This window comes from Felis catus, chromosome B3 (assembly GCF_018350175.1).
Source record: "Felis catus isolate Fca126 chromosome B3, F.catus_Fca126_mat1.0, whole genome shotgun sequence".
Taxonomy (NCBI): domain Eukaryota; kingdom Metazoa; phylum Chordata; class Mammalia; order Carnivora; family Felidae; genus Felis; species Felis catus.
This window is the reverse complement of record NC_058373.1, coordinates 117,098,851-117,120,897: the sequence shown is the minus strand read 5'-3', so window position 1 is coordinate 117,120,897 and position 22,047 is coordinate 117,098,851. Positions and strand designations below refer to the sequence as shown.

The window sequence follows — 22,047 nt, the reverse complement described above, 5'->3', positions numbered from 1 at the left end:
TTTTTAATTGGTGAGAGAAATATGGGTTTGTATTCTTGTCTTCATTTCTTCGCGTTCTTGTTCACAGATAGGAATATGAGAAGTTGGGGGTGAGGGAAGAAAGAAAGCAAGGAGGAAAATGTGACAGCAGAATTGTTACATGATGTGGACAGCAGCCAAGCTCAATAATTCCTAAGATAAATAAGTTTGCAAAGCTCGGAGAGACGCTACCAATCTTTGCACCAAAAATGGAGTTGCACGGTCTACCCAGTGCAAAGAGAAGTCGTGTGGTAGCAAATCTCATCCGGGAAAGGTAATGGGATATGTTTCAGGAATGCGTATCAAGAGGTCTGCCCACCAAACATGTATTTATTGCCTACCGGGTGCCACGCATTTACAGTATTGTAGGGAGGCAAACACAAAAGGTAACACATGCAAAAATAAAAATATTTACGTGGCATAGAGGCCTAGAGTTTTGTCAAAGAGAATCATGTTCGGTTTGTACTCAGACGCTCGCTGGATGAATGATGTGACACCAGCCACTGAATTCTAGCGGGAGCACGGTCTCAGGCAGGCCAACAGGAGTTACAGTCTACCTGTTGAGTCTGCAGTGAGGAGGACTCAAACAGAGACATCCTTTAGCAGCTGGATATAGGCATGTGGAGGTTGGAGAGGGGAGAGCTTTTGCGGAATCCCCAAGTCAGCATACACAGAGCGCGAGGTTGCTCCCAGATGGCGTGGAGAAGAGAAGGGGGCCAAGGAGTCACAGGGTGGGCAGAGGAGGCGACTCCAGGGCTGAAGACTGAGAAGGAGTGTGCGGGGATCGGGGCAAAACCAGGACAGAGTGCTTGTTCAATGTGCTGAACAACGATCTCTGCTATTTAAAATTGGCTTAAAATGAGCTCTTTTAATAACTTGTGCAGCTGTGAGGCACAGTTGTGATTAATGGTATATTCCTACGTCCCAAAGGACACAAACCTTCCTTGACAGTGCGTTTTCCCACAATTTTTAAGTCTTCTTGTGAGCAGAATGCATGCCTTATACCTTTCCTGATTTGGAGCCACGTGGCAAAAGGAACACGAATGGAAATCCAGTTTGGGTTTGGTCTGGTTTGGCTCGGGGCTGAAACACAAGCCACGGATGCGTTAATGAGGAAGAGAAAGAGACTGTACTCGACACAGCAACAGTTTGAGAGTAAAGCCAAAAAATACCCGGGATGCAAAACTGGTCTTTGGAGGTCGGCCGGTGACCACCATTAGGATGAACCCAAGCTCCATATGCCTAAACTGTATGTAGCACAGTCCTCTGCCACGACTGGTTTAGATGCCATGGCTCGGTGGCTGGAGGCCTGGCCTCACGGAGAAGCTGTGGGAAGTAGTGTGTAGGACGCCAGACCCTGAGGTCAGAAGGTCTGGCTCAGCCACCAGAGGCTAGTTGACCCTACGCCAGCCTCAGTTTCCTCATCTTATAAAGTTTAGATGAATAGTATCTCAGGACTTCCGCACACATGACACGAGGGATATGGACTGCGGCGAGCAACTATAGAATGGAAATTAAGATTTTTCCCCAAATTTATTGAGGTATAAGTGGCACATAAAATTGTACCTATATAAAGCGCACGTGATTTGATATACATGTATGTTATGAAATACTTGTCACAACAAAGTTAATTAACACACCCATCACCTCACAGTTACCTGTGTGTGTGTGTGTGTGTGTGTGTGTGTGTGTGTGTGTGTGGTGAAAACACTTAAGAAGTACTTTTTTAGCAAATTTCAAGTAAAATATAGTGTTATTAACTATAGTCACCATGCTGTGCACTAGCTCCTTCAGGACTCATTCATCTTTTTTTTTTTTTTAATTTTTTTTTTCAACGTTTATTTATTTTTGGGACAGAGAGAGACAGAGCATGAATGGGGGAGGGGCAGAGAGAGAGGGAGACACAGAATCGGAAGCAGGCTCCAGGCTCTGAGCGGTCAGCACAGAGCCCGACGCGGGGCTCGAACTCACGGGCCGCGAGATCGTGACCTGGCTGAAGTCGGACGCTTAACCGACTGCACCACCCAGGCGCCCCAGGACTCATTCATCTTATAACAGAAGGTTTGTACCCTTTGACCAACATCTCCCCGTTTCCTCCACCCCCAGCCCCCACCACCATCTACTCTCTGGTTCTATGCGTTCATTTTTATTTTGTTTAAATTCCATATATAAATGAAGCCATACAGTATTCGTCTTTCTCCATCAGGCTTATTTCACTCAGTGCAACGTCCTGCAGGTTCCGCCGTGTGATCACAAATGACGGGGTTTTCTTCTTTTTTTTTATGCCTGAATCCTATTCCATTGTATCTACACACCAAATTTTCTTTCTCCATTCATCCACTGACAAACATTTAGGTTGTGTCCATAGCTTGGCTTTTGGGAATGCAAATCAAGGCCACCATGATAGGTCACCTCACGCTGTTAGAATGGCCATCATGAAAAAGACAAGAAATAACAAGCGTTGGTGAGGATGAGAAGAAAAGGGAATCCTTATGCACTCTTGGTCAGAATGTACGTTAGTACAGCCACTGAGGAAAACGGTATGGAGGTTCAGAAAACACCAGAACTACCGCACGATCCAGCAATCCCACATCTGGGTATACCGCCAAAGGAAACGAAATCAGTATCTCAAAACGATGTCTGCGCCCTGCCTGGTGCAGCATATTCGCAACAGTCAAGACGTCGACACAACCTAAGTGATGGAAGTTAACGCCATCACTGAGTACTATAACTCAGTGATTAGAGCAGTTTGCTTATGAGGTTGCGCTAGCCCTGCTATCAGAGAGAAAAGACCAGAACTAAGCAGCTCCCCTGGTGGCTGGCCTGCTCCTTCTGGGTCTTGTGAAAAGAGCCTGGCCTACGAAAAAGTGGCCTCGTGCTCACAGCAGCCTTCAGGCACAGGCATACCCACTACGAGCCCCCTTCTTCATAGGGGAATGGCACCCAGTGATCCTGCAGAGGTGTTGTCGGTGTGAGCCATCATGTGCCAAGGCACTGGCCCGATGCCTGGACAAAGTGGGTCTTGGAAAAATGAGAGCCATTTGGACATTGCATCTGAAACGTAGGTAGCTGGCACTTGTCCTACTGGGATATTTCAGAACACACAGCCCAACACTTCCAGCAGCCCAATATGCCATTCTTCATTAAAAAAAAAAAAAAAAAAACAAACAACCAAACAGAATCTCTTCAATAAAGTACTGGAATAAACTCTGTGACCCCCTCAGCAAAGGAGAGATACTATTCCAGGAGTGAACGGGAGGATTTGTGTCTTATTTAGAGCATACGAATGTACCTGGTTTCCGGGTTATCGTGTATACCCGTTCTCCAGCCAGACTCCCCACGGGTTCCTAGAAATGAGTTTCCACTGGGTGGAATCACCGGGTCTTGGTTCCTATGGAAATATTGTCCCAACAAGGACATTTGCAGAGGCTTTTTCAGTCTCTTCCAAATCCCCAAAAGCAGAGGCTGCAAACTTCTCTATAAAAGGCCAGTTAGTAAATATTTTAGGCTTTGTCAGGCATATGGTCAATCTCTAGCCACAACCGCTCAACTCCTCTGTGGTAGCCACAGATACCTGATAAATGAATAGCACGGATGTGTTTCCATAAGTCTTGTGGTACAAACCCTGAAATCTGAATTTTACGTGATTTTCACACATCATGGAATATTGCTTCTTTTTAAATTTTTTCCCAACCATTTTAAAACGTAAAAACTACCCTTAGACCAAGGGCTCTGCAAGAACTGACATGAGGATGGGTTAGGTCCAAGGGCAAGTAGTGCGCTATCCCCTGTCCTAAAATTGTAGCATGTCACTGGCCACAGCAGATCTTGCTTTCAACTGCCGACCTCTCCTTCCCCAGAAGGCAGTGAAGTTAGTGATAGTAATCATTCCTTTTAGGAAGAAAAGCTCACTCCAATCCCTTGCTAACGGTTGGGCTTTATCATCTGTTCTCTTGACTAGCTCCTTGGAGGGGCTCATCTGCCTTGAATCATTTTAACGTCCAGGGTCGTGCTGTTGGCTTGGTGGTTTTACAGGCAACATTATCACCTGTGCACCTTTTGTCTGCCATTATGTGTCATGACTCCTCACCAGAACATGAAAAATGGTGAAAAGAGAGGCCTCGGGAGAGTCAACAAGCAGACTGGCACATTCCTTTAGCCTTCAGGCTAAGAAGAGTGCATTTTGCCAGTGCTCTCCTACTGCTTGAAAAAAAAGAATGCAAGGTCATGGTCTCCTACTGTACTCTCCAGCCAGCCATGAAGACAGTGTTGATTAACTGCACTGCTCAGTACAATTTTTATATATTCTAAAATCTAAAATAACTGGAGATGAACAGTCCCCTAAGAAAGAAAGCCACTCCGTAGGAGGCTCTAGTAAAGGAGGTTTTCCTTCATTTATTTAGAATGCATCTGTTTGGTCATTTCTCCTCAATACCCTAAGAAGAGCCTAATATAAGTACCCAGTAAGGAAGGAAGGAAGGTCTTTAACTAAGACACCTCCTCCCCCCATCCTCACTGCCAGCCACTGAAAGGTTCCTCTTTCCTGTCTTCAAAGGGACATTAGCAAATACAAACGGACATCTTAGATTTAATTTAGGTACATATCTACCATCCCAAACACTAGAAGGAAAACCAATCCTTCAGCACATCCTCTCTGTAGCTATGAAAAACAGATAAAATTCCAAAATTATTTTTCCTTCCCTTTTCTAAGTAGTAGGCAGAATACCTCCCCCCACCAAGATGTCCACATCCTAACTCCCAAAACCTGTGAATATGCTGCCTTACACAGCAAAAGGGACTTTGCAAGCATGATTAAGTTAAGGATTTCAAGATGGGGAGGTTACCCTGGATTACATGGAGGGGTGGGGGGAATCCATGGAACCACGGGTTCCTATAAGAAGGATGCAAGAGGGGCAGAGTCAGAGAAGGAGGCGCGATGGCCAAAGGAGGTCAGAGCGAGGCAAGGTCATGAGTTGAGGAATGGGGCCAGCCTCTTGGAAAAGGAAGGAAATGCGTTCTCCCCTAGAGCTTCTGGATGCAATACAGTCCTGCCTAATCATTCTAGACTTCTGACCTCCAGAACCATGAGAGGACAAATTTGTTTTGTTTTAAGCCCTAATTTCATGGTAATTTGTTACAGCAGCCATAGGAAACTAATACGGCAGCTGCTAAAAATGTCTCAGATAAAATGTAGTTTCTTACAAGTCAGTCACTTTATCTTAGTACACTTAACCCCAAAGAATGAAAGGAAACTTGTACTCCTCTCTCAAGCAGGGTCCCTAAACTCCAGAACTACCGAGCACTTAAATAAAATGTGATCTAAAAGGGAAGGTTGAAAGGGTGAGTGGGCAGCGAGAGAACACTGCAGTCATATACAAACAGCATTATCCAAGAGGGCTGCAAAGGATGAGATAGAAATGGAATGTGCCTTATTTATAGCAAAGCCTGCCTCCCCTCGCAAGTGTGTGACAGAAGAGCTGTTTTAAAAGTTTTATTCTTCAAACTTGGCTGCAGAACTTGGCTGCATCTCAGAACTGTGCTTTTGTATTTAGCTTTAAAATGTAAGAACCAACCCCATGGTTAAACTGGAGGCAGAGGTGGTGCAGGCAGGAAAAATGCTGGGGGAGGGGGGAATGGAAAGAGGTTGAAATGTTATTCTTATTTAGTTAGTTGCTTAAGAAAAACAAATAGAGAATAAAATAGCAAAAGGCTTGGAAAGGTTCCAAGTTGAAATTTTCTAATACCCAGGCGTTGAGGCTCTCAAGATAAGGGGAATGCTGCAAAGCTAGTTAGACATTAGGATGGGCATCTGGTCTCGAGGTAGAGAGGGAATAATACTCCAGCCCTAATTACTGGAGATGCCCTCGCCCTCTTTCTTAAGCTCAGTGAAAGCTGACAACAACCCAGAGAAGGCCATCCTATAGATGCAGAAACTAATACTGACCTTCTGGTAAACAATATGCGTCAGGAGACGCGACACAGGTCATACCCTCTGACTTAGAAATTCTAAATTTTGCTGTTTACAATAAGGAACTGAATAAGTAAATTATGGTACATTATCTACTCGGAATATAATACAATCTTCAAAACTATGATTATGATGACATACTGTGGCACGGATTAATGCTTAGGCAATGGTAGGAAAACATAAAATAATGTATACATTACGATTACCCACTAGGCTAATATATATTTCTTTTATTTTTTTAATTATTTATTTTATTTTTATAATTAACATGGATTATATTAGTTTCAGGCATACAATAGAGTTATTCAACAATTCTATACATTTCTCAGGGCTCAATAAGTGTACTCTTAATCCCCTTTATCTGTTTCACCCATCCCCCACCCACCTCCCCTGTCAACCACCAGTTTGTTCACCGTATTTACGAGGTGGGGGGTGGGGGGGGGGTGTTTAGGGGCACCTGGGTGGCTCAGTCAGTTAAGCATCTGACTCTTGGTTTCAGCTCAGGTCACGATCTCATGGTTCATGCGTTCGAGCCCCACGTTGGGTTCTGCGCTGGCAATGCAGAGCCTACTTGGGATTCTCTCTCCCCCTCCCCCTCTCGTGTCATCTCTCTCTCTCAAACTAAATAAATAAATAAATAATTTTTTTTTAAGACTGGGTTTTTGGGGCACCTGGGTGGCTCAGTTGGTTAAGCATCTGACTTTGGCTCAGATCATGGTATCGCAGTTTGGGAGTTGGAGCCCCGCGTCAGTCTCTGTGCTGACAGCTCGGAGCCTGGAGCCTGCTTCAGATTCTATGTCTCCCTCTCTCTCTGCCCCTCCCCCACTCATGCTCTGTGTCTCTCAAAAATAAATATATATTAAAAATTTTTTTTAAAGAGTGGGGTTTTTTGTCTGGCTCTTTGTTTATTTGTTTCTTAAATTCCACATATGAGTGCAATCACATGGTATCTGTGTTATTTCCTTAGCGTTATACCATCTAGGTCCATCCACGTTGTTGCAAATAGTAAGATTTTATTCTTTTTCATGGCTGGTGATATCTTTCTTTATCCATTCATCAATGGATGGACACTTGGGTTGCTTCCATATCTTGGTTATAAACAATGCTACAATAAACACAGGAGTGCATATATTGTTTCAAACTAGTGTTAATTTTCTTTGGGTAAATACCCAGCAGAGGAATTACTAGATTGTATGGTAACTCAATTTTTAATTATCTGAGGAACTTCCATACTGTTTTCCACAGCGCCTGCACCAATTTACATTCCCACCATTTTTCTCCACATCCTCGCCAATGTTTGTTGTTTCTTGTATTTTTTGAGTCTAGCCATTCTGTCGGATGTAAAGTGATACCTCATTGTGGTTTTAATTTGCATTTCCCTGATGATTAGTGATGTTAATCACCTTTTTATGTTTCCGTTGGCCATCTGTATGTCTTTGGAAAATGTCTATTCAGGCCCTCTGCCCATCTTTTGATTGGATTATTTGGAGGTTTTTTTGTTGTGCTGTATGACTTCTACATATATTTTGGATAACAACCCCGTATAGAATGTATCATTTGCAAATATCTTCTCCCATTCAGTAGGTTGCCTTTTTGTTTTGTTGGTGGTTTCCTTCATTGTGCAAAAGCCTTTTATTTGGGTATAGTCCCAATAGTTTAATTTTGCTTTTTTTTCCCTTGCCTGAGGAAACATTTCTAGAAAAATGTTTCTACAACTGCTGTCAAGGAAGTTACTATCTATGTTTTCTCCTAGGATTCCCATGGTTTCAGGTATCACATGTAGTCTTTAATCCATTTTGAGTTTATTTTTGTGTGTGGTGTGAGAAAGTGGTCCAGTTTCATTCTTCTGCATGTAGCTGTCCAGTTCTCCCAGCACCATTTACTGAAGAGACTGTCTTCCCTGTTGTATATTCTTGCTCCCTTTGTTATAGACCTTTGTTATGTTAATTGACCATATAATTGTGGGTTTATTTCTGGGTTTTCCATCCTGCTCTAGTGATCTCTGTGTCTATTTTGTGCCAGTACCATACACTTTTGATTACTACAGCTTTATAGTGTATTTCAAAATCTGGGATTGTGATACCTCCAGCTTTGTTCTTCTTTCTAGCCCTGATAAATATATATATATACATATAAAGCCCTGATATATATAGCCTGATTATTTATATATATATCAGGGCTTTATATGTGTGTGTATATATATATATATACACACACACACACACACACACACATATATACATATATATATATATATACATATATGTATATATATATACATATATAGCCCATATATATATAAAGACTGGAAGGAAATAGACCAAAATGTTAACTGTGGTCATATTTGCATGGTAGGAATAAATGAGATCTTTTTTTAGTTCATATATTCTTTTTTTTTTTAATTTTTTTTTAACGTTTATTTATTTTTGAGACAGAGAGAGACAGAGCATGAACGGGGGAGGGGCAGAGAGAGAGGGAGACACAGAATCTGAAACAGGCTCCAGGCTCTGAGCGGTCAGCACAGAGCCTGACCCGGGGCTCGAACTCATGGACCGTGAAATCATGACCTGAGCCAAAGTCGGATGCTCAACCGACCGAGCCACCCCGGTGCCCCTAGTTCATATATTCTTTTGAAAATGAATTATTACTCTTAAAATGGAAAACAAGGAATTTTTAAAAGGAAAGAAAGAAAGTTGGCAGAAAGCTCAGCTGTACCAATATTTTACCATGTGAGTTTCAGAACTAGAAATGTTTAGTGATTTCTTGCCTCAGGTTCTCCATATGAAGAATAAGGCTGTTATTACATGAGGCATACCTCCTAGATTTAGTGCTATAAAATACACTGCCTCCTAAATACATCTAGGTTTTCTTATCACCAAACCTCGCTTACGCAACCCCATCACCTAGAATCATTTCTTGGCTTTTCCTACAGAATTAAATTCTCCCCTTTCTTAAAGATGCAATTCAAACCATTTCTCCTGAAATTCCTTCCTCCTCTGTAAGCCTACCCTGTCAATACCAACCTTCCTATAATTAACTACAAACAACTTTGAGATTTCCTTTGTTTTTTTTTTTAAACATAATTCAATTTATTTGAAAAAAAATTACAGACTTTAGAATAAAGCAAACCCAGACTCAAAACTCAATACCAGTCATTTACTCCTTCTGATCCTGTTCCCTTGTATGTCATACAGGCTGACCGCCGTTTGCCTAACAAGCTAATCTGCTGATCGCATGATTCAATGTATGCACAGCACCCAGCACTGTATTTGGTATCGAGTGGGGAGCCAATAAATCCTTATTATCTTCCTTAATCTTGCACCAGCAGACTTGTGCTCAAGAAAATACTAAAGGTAGTTCTCCAGACCAAAGAAAAAAGGTCCCAGAGGTAAGCACAGAGATGTAGAAAATAAAAAAATGAAAACAATATTTATTTTTTTAATGTTTATTTATTTATTTTGAGGAAGACAGAGAGCATGGGGGGCAGTGGGGGGCAGAGAGAGAGGGAAAGAGAATCTCAAGCAGGCTGTGCTCTATCAGTGCAGAGCTAGATGTGGGGCTTGATCCCACGAACTGTGAGGTCATGACCTGAGACGAAATCAAAAGTTGGATGCTTAACCAACTGAGCCACCTAGGTGCCCCAACAATAATTTTTTAGTAAATCTACATAACCATTATGTTTAGCAAATAAAACAAAAATGTTATAAAACAAAAATGGCAAAGTCTTGTAGGGTTTTAAAACTATAGACTATTCAATCATACCATATCCCCGGGTGTCAGTAACCATCTTCCTTTCAAGAAAATTAGTAGATATACCAGAACAGGGACCCAGTAACCTGACTGGTGGGTTACCCCAAATATAAATCCTATACCCCCCATGAGTATTTAATTCATTTTCTTTTATTTATTTTTTTTAATGTTTATTTATTTTTAAATAGTTTTTTTTCAACATTTATTTATTTTTGGGACAGAGAAAGACAGAGCATGAACGGGGGAGGGGCAGAGAGAGAGGGAGACACAGAATCGGAAACAGGCTCCAGGCTCTGAGCCATCAGCCCAGAGCCCGACGCGGGGCTCGAACTCACGGACCTCACGGACCGCGAGATCGTGACCTGGCTGAAGTCGGACGCTTAACCGACTGCGCCACCCAGGCGCCCCAATTTATTTTTGAGACAGAGAGAGACAGAGCATGAAAGGGGAGGGTCAGAGAGAGAGCAGAATCCAAAGCAGGCCACAGGCTCCGAGCCATCAGCACAGAGCCCGACGCGGGGCTCAAACTCACAGACCGTGAGATCATGACCTGAGCCGAAGTCGGACGCTTAACCGACTGAGCCACCCAGGCGCCCCTTTAATTCATTTTCAACAGATATTTGATTGATTTGTATCTTTTGATGTTATTCACCACAGAGGTGTGAATATTCTCTTGGAGTGAGTGTATGTCTAAGTCTATACTTATATCTTTGTATATTTTTTCCATTCCCTTATTGTAATACATTTTTAGAAGTGAGGATGTGAATCAAAAGACTTTTCCAATTTCAGTTTTGATTTATACTGGCAAACAGATTTTTTAAAAAACAATCCACCTATCCCACAATGAGTGAAACACTTCGTTATTTTCCCTTCATGGATATCTGTTAGATTCTAGTATTTCTTGTTCAAAATCCTGAGAACGGGGACTGAACCCTATGGCCGTGCGTGCTCGCTGTACTGTAAGGGATACTACAAAGACGTGTCGATAGTGAAGGTAATAAACTGCCAAAATGTAAAATCTTAGACTCCTTGAAATGAAATGCGGGGGAAAAACTGGAAAAATGAAATGAAGCCTTGAACACACCAAAGGCTTTCCAAATTAGAAAGTTATACTCGTGGAAACACATCATGTTAAACCACACGAGCTATTCTCGACACTAAAAATACCAGCCCTTTCATCTGCGGACACTGATACCACTAGTCCGGGACTTGCCCACACTCCTGTCTCCTGCCAACCAAGAGAATGTGATGGGGTGCTTTTCCTCTGGCAAGTCCAATCCTAGGGAAAAAGGAAAACAGAACAGTTGTTTCCTAAGGCAATAAAAAACCTTCGAGCTATTTAACGAAAGGGATCTTAAAATGCAGATTGAACAATTAAATTAGCTACCCAGAATACTCTCTGAAGTTAGTCCTTGGGTAATTTATTTAATGTTAAAAGAAAAAAAGAAAAGAAGCCCTAAATGTCCAAGAGCAAAAAGCATTTGTTTGAAACATCCTGATTTACCTGACTTTTTAAAATCTTGCTTGGGTTAACTTTTTAAGGAAAATGTGAAAGAAAACAAAGAGGGCTATGAAACAATAAACAGGTAAGGAAACGTGGATGTCTTTATTTTAGATTATGAAAGCCCTGGCATGTGAGAACTGAAAGTACTTTTGAGATCACCCAGCCTAGCTAACCCCTCACTTCAAATGGCAGAGCTCGACTTAAAACAGAAGCAACTCATGCGTGGCCAAAATGAGCTAGTGGTGTGGCCACAATCAATACCCAGACACCCTGGTCTAGTTACATACTCTTTGTGTGACACTTGACTTCTCTACACACAAGGAGAAGAAGGGCAGGCAATCCAGCTCTACAGTTACTTGGTTCAAAATTTTGTTGGTTCCAAGAGACCTTCCGCCATTTCCCAGGTACAACCTGGTGAAAAGATACCTCCTTATTCCCCTCAAATCCACCCTACATCTTAGCAGTCACCAAATCCTGTTGATTCTACCTCCTAAACATCTCTCAAACATACCACTCATCTACATCACCACTGCCATGATATGGCCACCAGTTTTCCCTCACCTGGATTCCTGTAAACTCACCAAACCATTCGACCTACTAATTTTACCATTTCTCTTACACCCTCTCTGCGTAAGTGCATTCTCCACATTGGCCATATGACTTCCCCGCTTCAAACTTTTTTGCGGTGAATTTCCTTATGAAGAAAAACAAGGTCTCAGTGGTTTTCCTCTGCTTTGGGGTTAATACCTGCGTGAGTCAGAGCTTTATCAGGAAACAGATGGCACACATAGGACAATTCAAGAAAGGTTTATTTCAAAAAGGACCAAGTATCAAGAAGTGGCAGAGTACAGGAGAACCATAAGGAAACACTCGGAACCTCTGAGTTGTGCAAAACCCCTCACCTAGCAGTGGACCCACTGACCTGCTCCTTCCTAACAGAAGGGATATAGGAAGTCATGTCCAAGGCTGGGTTATAAAAGAGTGAGACTCCCACTACCAACCCCCTTTCTTACTCTTCTTCCTTGCTCACTCTGTCAAAACGAGCTGCCATGTTGTGAGCTGTCCCGTGGAGAAACACATGCAGCAAGAAACTGACAGTGGAGGAACGGAGGAATGGAGGCCATCGCCCCACAGCACTCAAGGAACTGAACCCACCCAGCAACCACAGGAGTGAGCTTGAAGTGGGCCTCGCCCCAGGTGAGCCTTCAGATGAAACTGCAATCCCAGCCAATGTCTTGACTGTCGTCTTTTGAGAGACACTGACCCAGAGGACCCACCTTAGATTAATGACCCATGGAAACTGTGATATAATAAACATCATGGTAAAGCCAATTAACCCCATTACATTTTGGGGTAATTGATTGTACAGCAATGGAAGACTATACAAACTGGAGCTACCCAGATGCCCAAAAAGTTGAGGAGAGGAAAAGGGTATCAGGACCCAGAGGAGAACAGCCTGCCCTGGGAGGAACAACGACCTTCAGTAAAGCGACACAGGTAGTGCAAAACTCTAGAGGGAGCCAGGGGAAGAAATATCTGGCTTTGCTCTTCTTCCTTCCTTTCGTCTCTCCCCAGGCTTCTGCTGAGCCAATCTGATTCAAAGCCAGAGATTCCAGGATCCCTGCAGATGTAGTCTACCTCCTGGGGCAGAGAGCAGTATGGAGGGGGTAGAACATGGGCATGCAGGCACAAAAGGAAGATTCCCGCATGATGTCCTAAATCTTCGGCATGATGTATAAGGTCCTTTGTGATCCAGTCCTAATCTCCCCAGCTAGCTTTATTTCTCAGCCCCCATCACATAAACCTAGCTCCAAGAGAACAGCCACTTGAAGTTCCCAGAACTCAGTTTATAACATCACAACTCTGTCCCTTTCCATGTGGTAGTCCTTATGCCTCCTACGCTTTTTCTCCCCTTCTCTGCCAGGTTAACTCCTATTCATCTTTCATGAATTAAGGCAGGTGCCAAATCCCCTGGGCTGTCTTCTATGACATCATCATCCTCTCTCTCTCTTCTTTGTTTTACTGTTTATTTTTGAAAGAGAGAGACAGAGCGTGAGCAGGGGAGGGGCAGAGAGAGGGAGACAGAACCTGAAGCAGGCTCCAGGCTCTGAGCAGTCAGCACAGAGCCTAAGGCAGGGCTCAAACTCACGAACCTTGAGATCATGACCTGAGTCAAAGTCAGATGCTTGACCAACTGAGCCACCCAGGCGCCCCCATCCTCTCTCTTGATATGGATTTCATGACCCTTCGACCTCCTTCATCATTCCTCGGCTCACCTCTACCGATGGGCCTCTTGTGATTGTCTAGTTACCCATCTCTGCTCCATTAGCCCACGGGTTTTTTTCAGGGCACAGACCTTATCTTGCATTCCTAACACCTAATGGTGTCTGGCACACAAATGATACTCGATACATATTTGCCGATTAGATGGTTTCTAGTCCTTACTGTGCCTTGGTCACCAGAATCTGTAGGTTCCCTGACTCTCGGCTGCGCTGGCCACCACAACTGCCTTCCGTGAATTCCAAAACAGTGTCCTATTCCCAGCGTGCTCATCAGGCTTGCCTCTTCCAAGCTAAATGTTTTCCCCTTCTTGCTGCATCCCACTGCCTGTGTAACTAAAATAGGACCACATTTACTTTTTGGAAATGTGCCTAAAGCAGCTTCTGCCCAGGGCTTCCAGGGTCCTAGAACATTAGGGGAAGTGACCTTGGAGTATCAGGTCAACACAAAGGCAAGACCCAAATTCCAGCAGAAAAGGAGTAAATCAGTAGAAACTAACAAGTGAAGGAAGCCAGCAATGACAGACAAGCACACTGGCGTTTTCTTCTTTCTCTAAAACTTCTAATTCATCCCTAACGCTATATATTACTGACCATATCCAGTGCTGCTGACACTGTTCCTGCTGTCTGTCTAACATACAATCAGTACCGCCAAATGATAATTATACAAACGTCTTAAATGTTACTAGCAAGCCAAAGAAACAGGTCACCACCAAGAAGATACTTTAACTGTTGAACGTTAAATCATTGCAACTAGAATTTTTCTTCTGATGCCTAATGACATCAGGTTTTATCTCAGTCCAATTTCAGTTACATAGGACTGTTTGAAATACTTCTAGAAAAGTTCTAAAGACCCTTACACGTGTCTACAGTCTCACAACATTGTTTTGACATCAGAGAAGTGAATTAATCTATGGTTAAAAACTTACAGAATGAACCTTTTAAATCATTGCAGAAAAGTGTGTTTACGATATTTAGTCCAATCCCCTCACTTTACAGAAGAGGAAACGAAGCCAAAGTAATATTTTATTTATCATGTTGGTGGGTTGGTAGGCACACGGGGTTCATTTTATCATGCTTCTTTCTACTTTATGTGGACACTGAACGTATTCTTTTTGTGTAAGGAGTATTTTGTGGTTGGGAAGGAAGGAGGAAAAACAGTAGAGAAGAGGAAGTCAAAATGAGAAACAGAGCTGGGAAAATGAAGTTGCCCATCCAGAGAACCAAAGCAGTACGTGTCGGAGCTAGGGCCAGATACCCAGAGCTCTCTGCTCCCTGTTTGGCATCTTCCATCACACTATCCCATCTCCTGACCCAAGTCTGGGTCAAGTTAAGCTACAATTTTCTCCGTCCAACTACAATCTAATTGCTCAGAGTTCTACCAAATCAAATCACCAGTCCAGTTGGAAATTTCTCAAGAGACATTATTAACACCACTCAGAGAACTAAACAAAATCAGAAAGCAACCTACTTGTACTCAAAAGAATTCTGGGTTTAAAAAAGAAAGTAAACATTCTCGAAAATCTTTAACCAAGAAACAAGAGCACCAGCAAGTAGAATGAAGCTTTCGCATTACAAATGTTCAAAGTCAACCCAAGCCAAATCTCTGAGACTAAGCATGAAAAGCAAAGATCCGCCGCACGGTACTTTCACTTATTTAACTTATCCAGTGTCTGCTGAACCCCAACAATGTGGCAATGGTAGTTTGCGGTTGATAACATGGTGGTGGAAGGGACGCCGAGGGGGGCAGTCAGGCCACCTGGACCCAATCATGGCTTCACTGGGAAACTGCTGAGTAACTTCATGCAAGTTACGCACCTTCTCCATACTTTACTTTGCTCCTCTGAAGGGGTTATTAAAATCCCTTACATGTAACTCCATGACAGAAGCCTGGTTCTTCTACGTCTGAGAGATCTATAAATAATTATAAAATCAAAAACCCACTTCAAAACATTAACTTTCCCATTATGGTGCTACGTGTACTCTACCTGGACATTGTAAAACATACTGAATAAGTGCTTCAAGCCCAGATTCTCCTGAGAAAGAGTTTAAAACTCAGGTTCCCAAGACCCAGCTCAGACATATGAAACAAAAATGCCTTGGGGAGGGAGGGATGGAGGATCTCTTGAGGATCAATATTGTTATAAAACACACCTAAATGATCTGACATCCAGCCAGGTTCAAATATCATCCCTACGTTGGGCAATTCAATGACCCAGGATCTTCTGGATCCAAGAATATTTAAAAAAGGTTAACAGGGTTTGGGTGCCTTAATGAATAATTAAGGTTTTCTTTTAAATAGATTTTTAATGTGACCAATACATTTTTCATATACACCTCCAATCCAAAATGTGAATGTGAAGGATGGAAAAACTAAATGAGAAAGTCTGTTCAACTCAATAAATAAATCATGCCTTGGGAAAGTACAGCTTCTCAGAGTTAATGACACAGAAAACATGAAAAGAAAATGAAGAGTATTCTGAAGGTGTAGGCCTGAGAAACCCACCCATCATTACTCATATGTCAGAAGGTTACCACCCTAAATGGCATTTAAAAGTCACAACAACGTTGTGGACATAATCATCCCACTTATGACTCGGAAGTTCACCCAAAAGCTCCATTTCTCTAGATCTGGCTTTTTAAATGTCAGCATGTGAATCAACACAACACAATGCAAGCAAAAACGTCACACTAAAAACATCTGACATGAGTAAGAAACAACCAGACAAAGACAACAAAAAGGAAAGTACTATTTGCATAATTTTTAATGTAAATTTTTGTTGTGGACCTCTAAGAAAAGGCTTGGTTTTAGAGCTTACAACTTGAAAAAAAACACTATAAAAGAGGACTTCCATAGTACGTACATGTCTTAAATTGACCTTGGTTTCAAGGTTTAATCTTTACTGACACCTTGAGGATAGTGTCCTACAATATTGGTTGTATTGGTTGTAGCCAACGGCTGGTCTACAACATTGCGAGTAGAGAACTAGGTAAATATCCCATGACTGAAACGTAATCGTGGCTTAAATTAGTCAAATTAACTAGGTTTAAATGATTCCAGGTCCTAGACCCATACTAAGCAATGCCTTCTTTCTTCCTAATAGATTGAACAGACGTAATATCCCTTTTATAGCAATTAACTGTTATGACAAATAACATGAACACATAAATATCCCACATGCAAATTTGTCAAAAGGAAGCAAGATATGTTTCCAGTATAGAAACCAAGAGGCTAGTCGTCATATCTTTGAAGAACTATGGTAATTGACAGCTTTGTATCTAAATTAAACCAAGAGTCCCCTGCTACCACCTAAAAAGTAAAAATCAAGTTTGCACAAACCTGTAGGAAGTTTTCCTTTCAACATAATCCCAAATATTCTAGTAGAAAGGTGTTTGCATTGCATGACCTTTACATTTCTTACCAACCTTTAATAACCCATTAGTTTACAATCTCCTGAATAATACAAAAATATCTGTATTGTTTTCCTGTCTTAAAAAGGCAACTCACTGTATGAGCATACTTAAGTCAACGTATTAATAGTACCAATATTTAAACATCTTATACTTTATCTCCTTTCTCCAAATGACACTGTTTTTATAAGACCCTAAAGAAAAAAAAAAAGATTTCATTAAGTTCCTCATTTACTTTATCTAAATGAATCTTCACAATAACCCCATGAGGTACTGTCCTTCCTCCCCCACCCCCAACTTTTATTTTTCTTTTTAAAAATGAAGAAACTGAGGCTCACAGAATTAATAACTAACTCAAGGTCACATCACTAGGAAGTGGTAGCATCGCAATAATTTTAACCTAGGTCTGATTCCAAACCTCATGTTCCTATGATCTTGGCTTAGGGTTTCCCTGGCGTGGGGTGGGTTAAGACGGTAACGAGGAATACACATCTTTGTATTATTCTGTATGCCTCACCAATTTGTTAGCCGTGTGAATCTCTTTTTTCTTTATTACACTTTAATAGGCTTCTCTGTTAGAGATGGGTTATCTAAGCATTCTCTTACAAAGCAAAGGATGAAGGAATTTGATACTCATAGCGAAATTAGTTTTGAGTTCTATTTTTATAAGGAAAGAGAAAAATTCACCACATTGATCATCCAGGAATATCTAGTTCAACCTTGCCCATATGATTAGCAGAGATCAAACACACAGTCTTGCAGAATACACAGAACCCAGCAGACAACTCAAATATTTAGTGAAGTGAATGAACATTAACCAATTTTCCTTATTAATAACGTAATCTAGCTAGATCAAATTTTCCCACACATGCAAGCATTAAACGTGTATTAATAAGCAGTTATTCCCTCAAATTCAACATGTGCACAAATAAAACTTATGTGCCATATCTCCTTCCTTGAAAACATCCTTCCAAATGTCCCTATTTGAATCAATAGCATCAGTGTCTTGCCAGTGTAACCCAAAGCGGCTATGTAACAGCCACCTTTGATTCTCTATTCCCTCCTAATTCTATATCCATTCAGTTTCCAAGACATTTTTAATTTAGACTCTTTAATTCCTTTGCTCAGTCCCACTCAATTCTGAGGGGCATTTCCCCTGCTAGATTAGTATCCTCCTTCTTTCTCACAGATACAGAAACACCACCACCACCCCCTCCCCCATTAAGCCTCCGGTCTACCTTCACTACAATGTATCTGGCCCAGTGGGGCAAGACTCATAATCCCAAAGGGAAATGTTGATTTTGCAACTCCCGGCACAAAAGTTTTTCATGATTAAATTGTCTGTGATTCAACATTCCAAAATCTGGCTCCATCCAAACTGTCTTCCCGAAATCTTACCTCCATTACTCCATGTAACTCACCTATGCCCAAGCTCACTAGTTCCGGTTGCTGTTCACTTGCTCCAGCCCTTTGCCTTTGCTCAATGCATCTCGCCACTGGAATGTCGTTCTTTCCACTTTCCACATAAAGCAGTCCTACCCATCCTTTAAAATGTGAATTCAAAGACCACTCCACCAGTCCACACCTGGCCTCTGAGCCTGGAAGTAATCACTCCCTCCTCTGATTTCATATAATACCGTATTTGCACTTCTCTTTTGGAAATGAACACTTAGACTATTACAGACTCTGCATTTGTGTACATCTCTTGTCTTCACCAACCACAGACATCTAATTCGTGCATACCTCTGTATCTCCCACGGCATCTAGGCCAGATCTTACACATACGATGGGTTCAAAAACAATCAGTTGATAAATGTTACACAAAGGCCTTGACACTGAAGGAGAATACGTCTCCATCTGCACTGCTTAGGCAATCTCTGCGTTTAAAGAAAACCAAAGCGGGGGAGCCTGGCTGGCTCAGTCTGTAGAGCATGCGACCCTTTATCTCAGGGTTGTACGTGCAAGCCCCACGTTGGGTGGAGAGATTACTTAAAAACAAAATCTTTAAAGAAAATCAAATCGTATTTTTCAAGTGTTCAATATCAAGTATGACAAAACCTAACTTCTTTGAATTTTAGAATTGGAAAATCAGAGGACATGAGAAGAAAATGACATTCATTTATCAGTTTAAGCAGAAAACATTTGTCAAGCTGTCAACCATCAGTCAACCCTGCACGGAACACAAACACATACACAAGCAGCACCCCCAGCATTCAATAAGAGGCCTTACTTTGCGGTAGACTATCATGTTTGGAGAACTGTCCTCTGGGTCAGCAATCCCCACTGCTCTTTGATCCCCAGATCCCTGAGCCATCCCGGATGTCTTCACTCACACTGCAAAAATAAATGAATAGACCGTTAAGACATGAAAAAATTATACAAAGAAAGTCCTGCCACGCAAAGAAGCATCTTTTGGCAGGTGATATGAAAATAAAACACGATAAATTTCTCATTTTTCCACATTAATTTAAGCAGTATCTTAAAAAAACATCTAGGGGATAACTGGGGTCTGGATCCACATACATTCTCCTAATCCCAAAGCAACATGTTCTTTATTTTCAGCCCAGAATCATGTACCCTAGAGGTGAGCTTATGCCGTCTTAAATAATCTCCTGAGGACAGATGAAGCCAATCATTGTGATGTTGATTTTGTCTTACCAAAGCTCACTTCTTGATTAATTCTATGCACTCAAATCTGAATATTTTACTAGGGAAATGCAGATCAAAACCACAAGGAAAGACCACTTCATACCCACTAGGACGGTCATACTAAAAGAGAAAAACCTCAAATAACAAGTGTGGCAAAGGATGTGGGGAAATCTGAACACTTGTACCTTGTTGATAGGAATGTAAAATGGTTCAGTTGCTATGAAAAAACAGTTTGGTGGTTCCTCAAAAGTTAAACATAGAATTACCATGTAACCTGAAAATTCAACTATACCCCCAAAGAACTGAAAACAAGTATTCCAACAAATATTTGAACACAGATGTTCCCAGTAGCTCTATTCACAATAGCCAAAAAATGGAGACAGCTCAGTGTCCATCCATCGATGGATAAACCAAATATCGTCTCTCCCTACGATGGAATAAAGTTCACCCATAAAAAGTAATAAAGTGCTGATACATGCTACAACACAGATTGGTCTTGAAAACATTATGCTTAGTGAAAGAAGCCAAACACAAAGGTCATTGCAATGGACTGGACGTTTATGTTCCAACAAAATCCATATGTTGAAATCCAAACCCCTGGCTTGATGGTATTAGGAGGTAGGGCCTTTGGGAGCTGATTAGTGCCCTTATAAAAAAGACGCCCAGAGAGCTCCCTCCCACCATATAAGGACACGGCAAGAATAAAGTCATCCATGAACCAGGAAACAGACTCTCACCACACACCAAATCTTTTGAAGCCTTGATCTCCAGAACTGTGAGAAATAAATTTCTGTTGTTTATAAGCCAGCCAATCTAGGATATTCTGTCATAGCAGCCTGAACAGACGAAGGCAGTCACACATTGTAGGATTCCATTTACGTTAAATATCGAGAATAGGTAAATCTATCGAGACAGGAAGCAGACAGGTAGTTTCCAACAGCTGGGCAGAGGATGGAATGGGGCCACTGCTTAATGGACTTGGGATCCCCTCTGAGATAACGAAACATTTTGGAACTAGATAAAGGCAATGGATGCAGACCATTGTGAATGTATTAAATGCTACTGAAATGTATGCTTCGAAGTCGTTAATTTTAGGTTGTGTGAATTTTACCTCAATTGAGTAGAATGAATATTTTTTAATTTGACCTTTTTAAAAAGCCTCAAAAGATAACAGTGACAACATATGGAATTTTTGGGTAAAGAAGTTCAGTTCTTGGTATCACACTATATTTGCTGTGTGACTTCGCACAAGTTAAATAACCTATTGGGTTCTCTTTGTTAACTTCCTTTCAAAACAAAATGTTGAATGCCTGCTGTGTACCCAGAACCACACCAAGGCACTTCTCTCTACACTGCTCTCATCAGTAAAATGTGAATTCTACTGAGTATTCACAGGTAAGGGTCTAATAAACTGAGCGTAAAGGTATCATATAAAGCCATAAAAGTCCTATACAAATGTTATCTCTAAGCTAAGAGCCTGCCTGGGTTATTTGCACAAAATCCATAGGCTTTTCATCAAAGAAACTTTTACAAATACCACACTTGACAGAAAAGGCCATTTCAATTTAAAATAAAAGCTCAGGAAATATTTTATTATAAAATAAGTTGGTACCAAAGGTCATTCCATAAAAACAAATTTGGGCAGAAGATGGGGAAGAGATAGGAATTTGTCATTTGTGCTAAGAATTTAAATGCCCAAAGTATACCGTTTGAAAGTTGCGTGCTTTCTTTGTCATTTGTGAATTAAGATGCATTTTAAAAGTTAGATTACATGAAGAGATAAAGAACGTGCTCTTACCTCTATGTACTGTAATATCAGGGTTTCTGTGAATATAGTGTTACATGGAAAAGCTAATTATTAATTCCAATCAGTGGCTTTTAAAGTTAAATGAATAACACGCTGTTTTATTTTTAATGAACAGCTACTTATTTGCCTAGTCCTTTGCCTCAATACAGAATACGACAGAGCATGAAAAACAAAAACTGAGTCCATTTATGTATGCTCATTTATCTATGCAACAGAGGCATTTTGGGTCTCTGGCTTTATTTTTAAATGAACACTTGACTTTAATGACCATATTATCTCCCACCATAATAATGACCATATTATCTCCCTTGTTGTTATAACAACAAGGTTGGGAATGACCTAAAAACAATCCTGTTAGCCCTGCCTTCGCCTCTTCCTGGCCAATTCCCCCAACACACACACACATACACACACACACACACACACACACACACACGCACGCACAGAAACATTTCTAGTGTTATAATAGGCTGATGGTCCAGGACTAGGACTTTAGACTACCAAGTGCAGGCAGACAAGTCTCCCTATTAGGAATTTCAGTGAATCTAGTATATAGTAGAAAAACTTCTATTTTTGGTTCCTCTGGCAGCTCAATGTCATTCAACTTTTCTGTGTCCAGAAAGAATCATTGCTAAAATAATGATATAACCACTTTCAAGCC

General features: G+C 41.3%; 1 protein-coding gene across 16 annotated transcripts in view; it reads right to left on the bottom strand.

The window, feature by feature from the left end:
- The window catches only part of RGS6 (regulator of G protein signaling 6), a 606,431-nt gene that overhangs the window by 532,416 nt on the left and 51,968 nt on the right, over nucleotides 1-22,047 (bottom strand). For 15 of the 16 annotated variants that reach the window (XM_045060157.1, XM_019833233.2, XM_045060161.1 and 12 more), the window contains one exon: nucleotides 19,161-19,264. In XM_045060157.1, the coding sequence (XP_044916092.1) occupies nucleotides 19,161-19,244 (84 nt within the window). In that variant the 5' untranslated portion in view covers nucleotides 19,245-19,264. Of the gene's footprint in view, nucleotides 1-19,160; nucleotides 19,271-22,047 lie in introns of those variants that run through there. The other variant, XM_045060160.1, reaches the window with a different exon arrangement.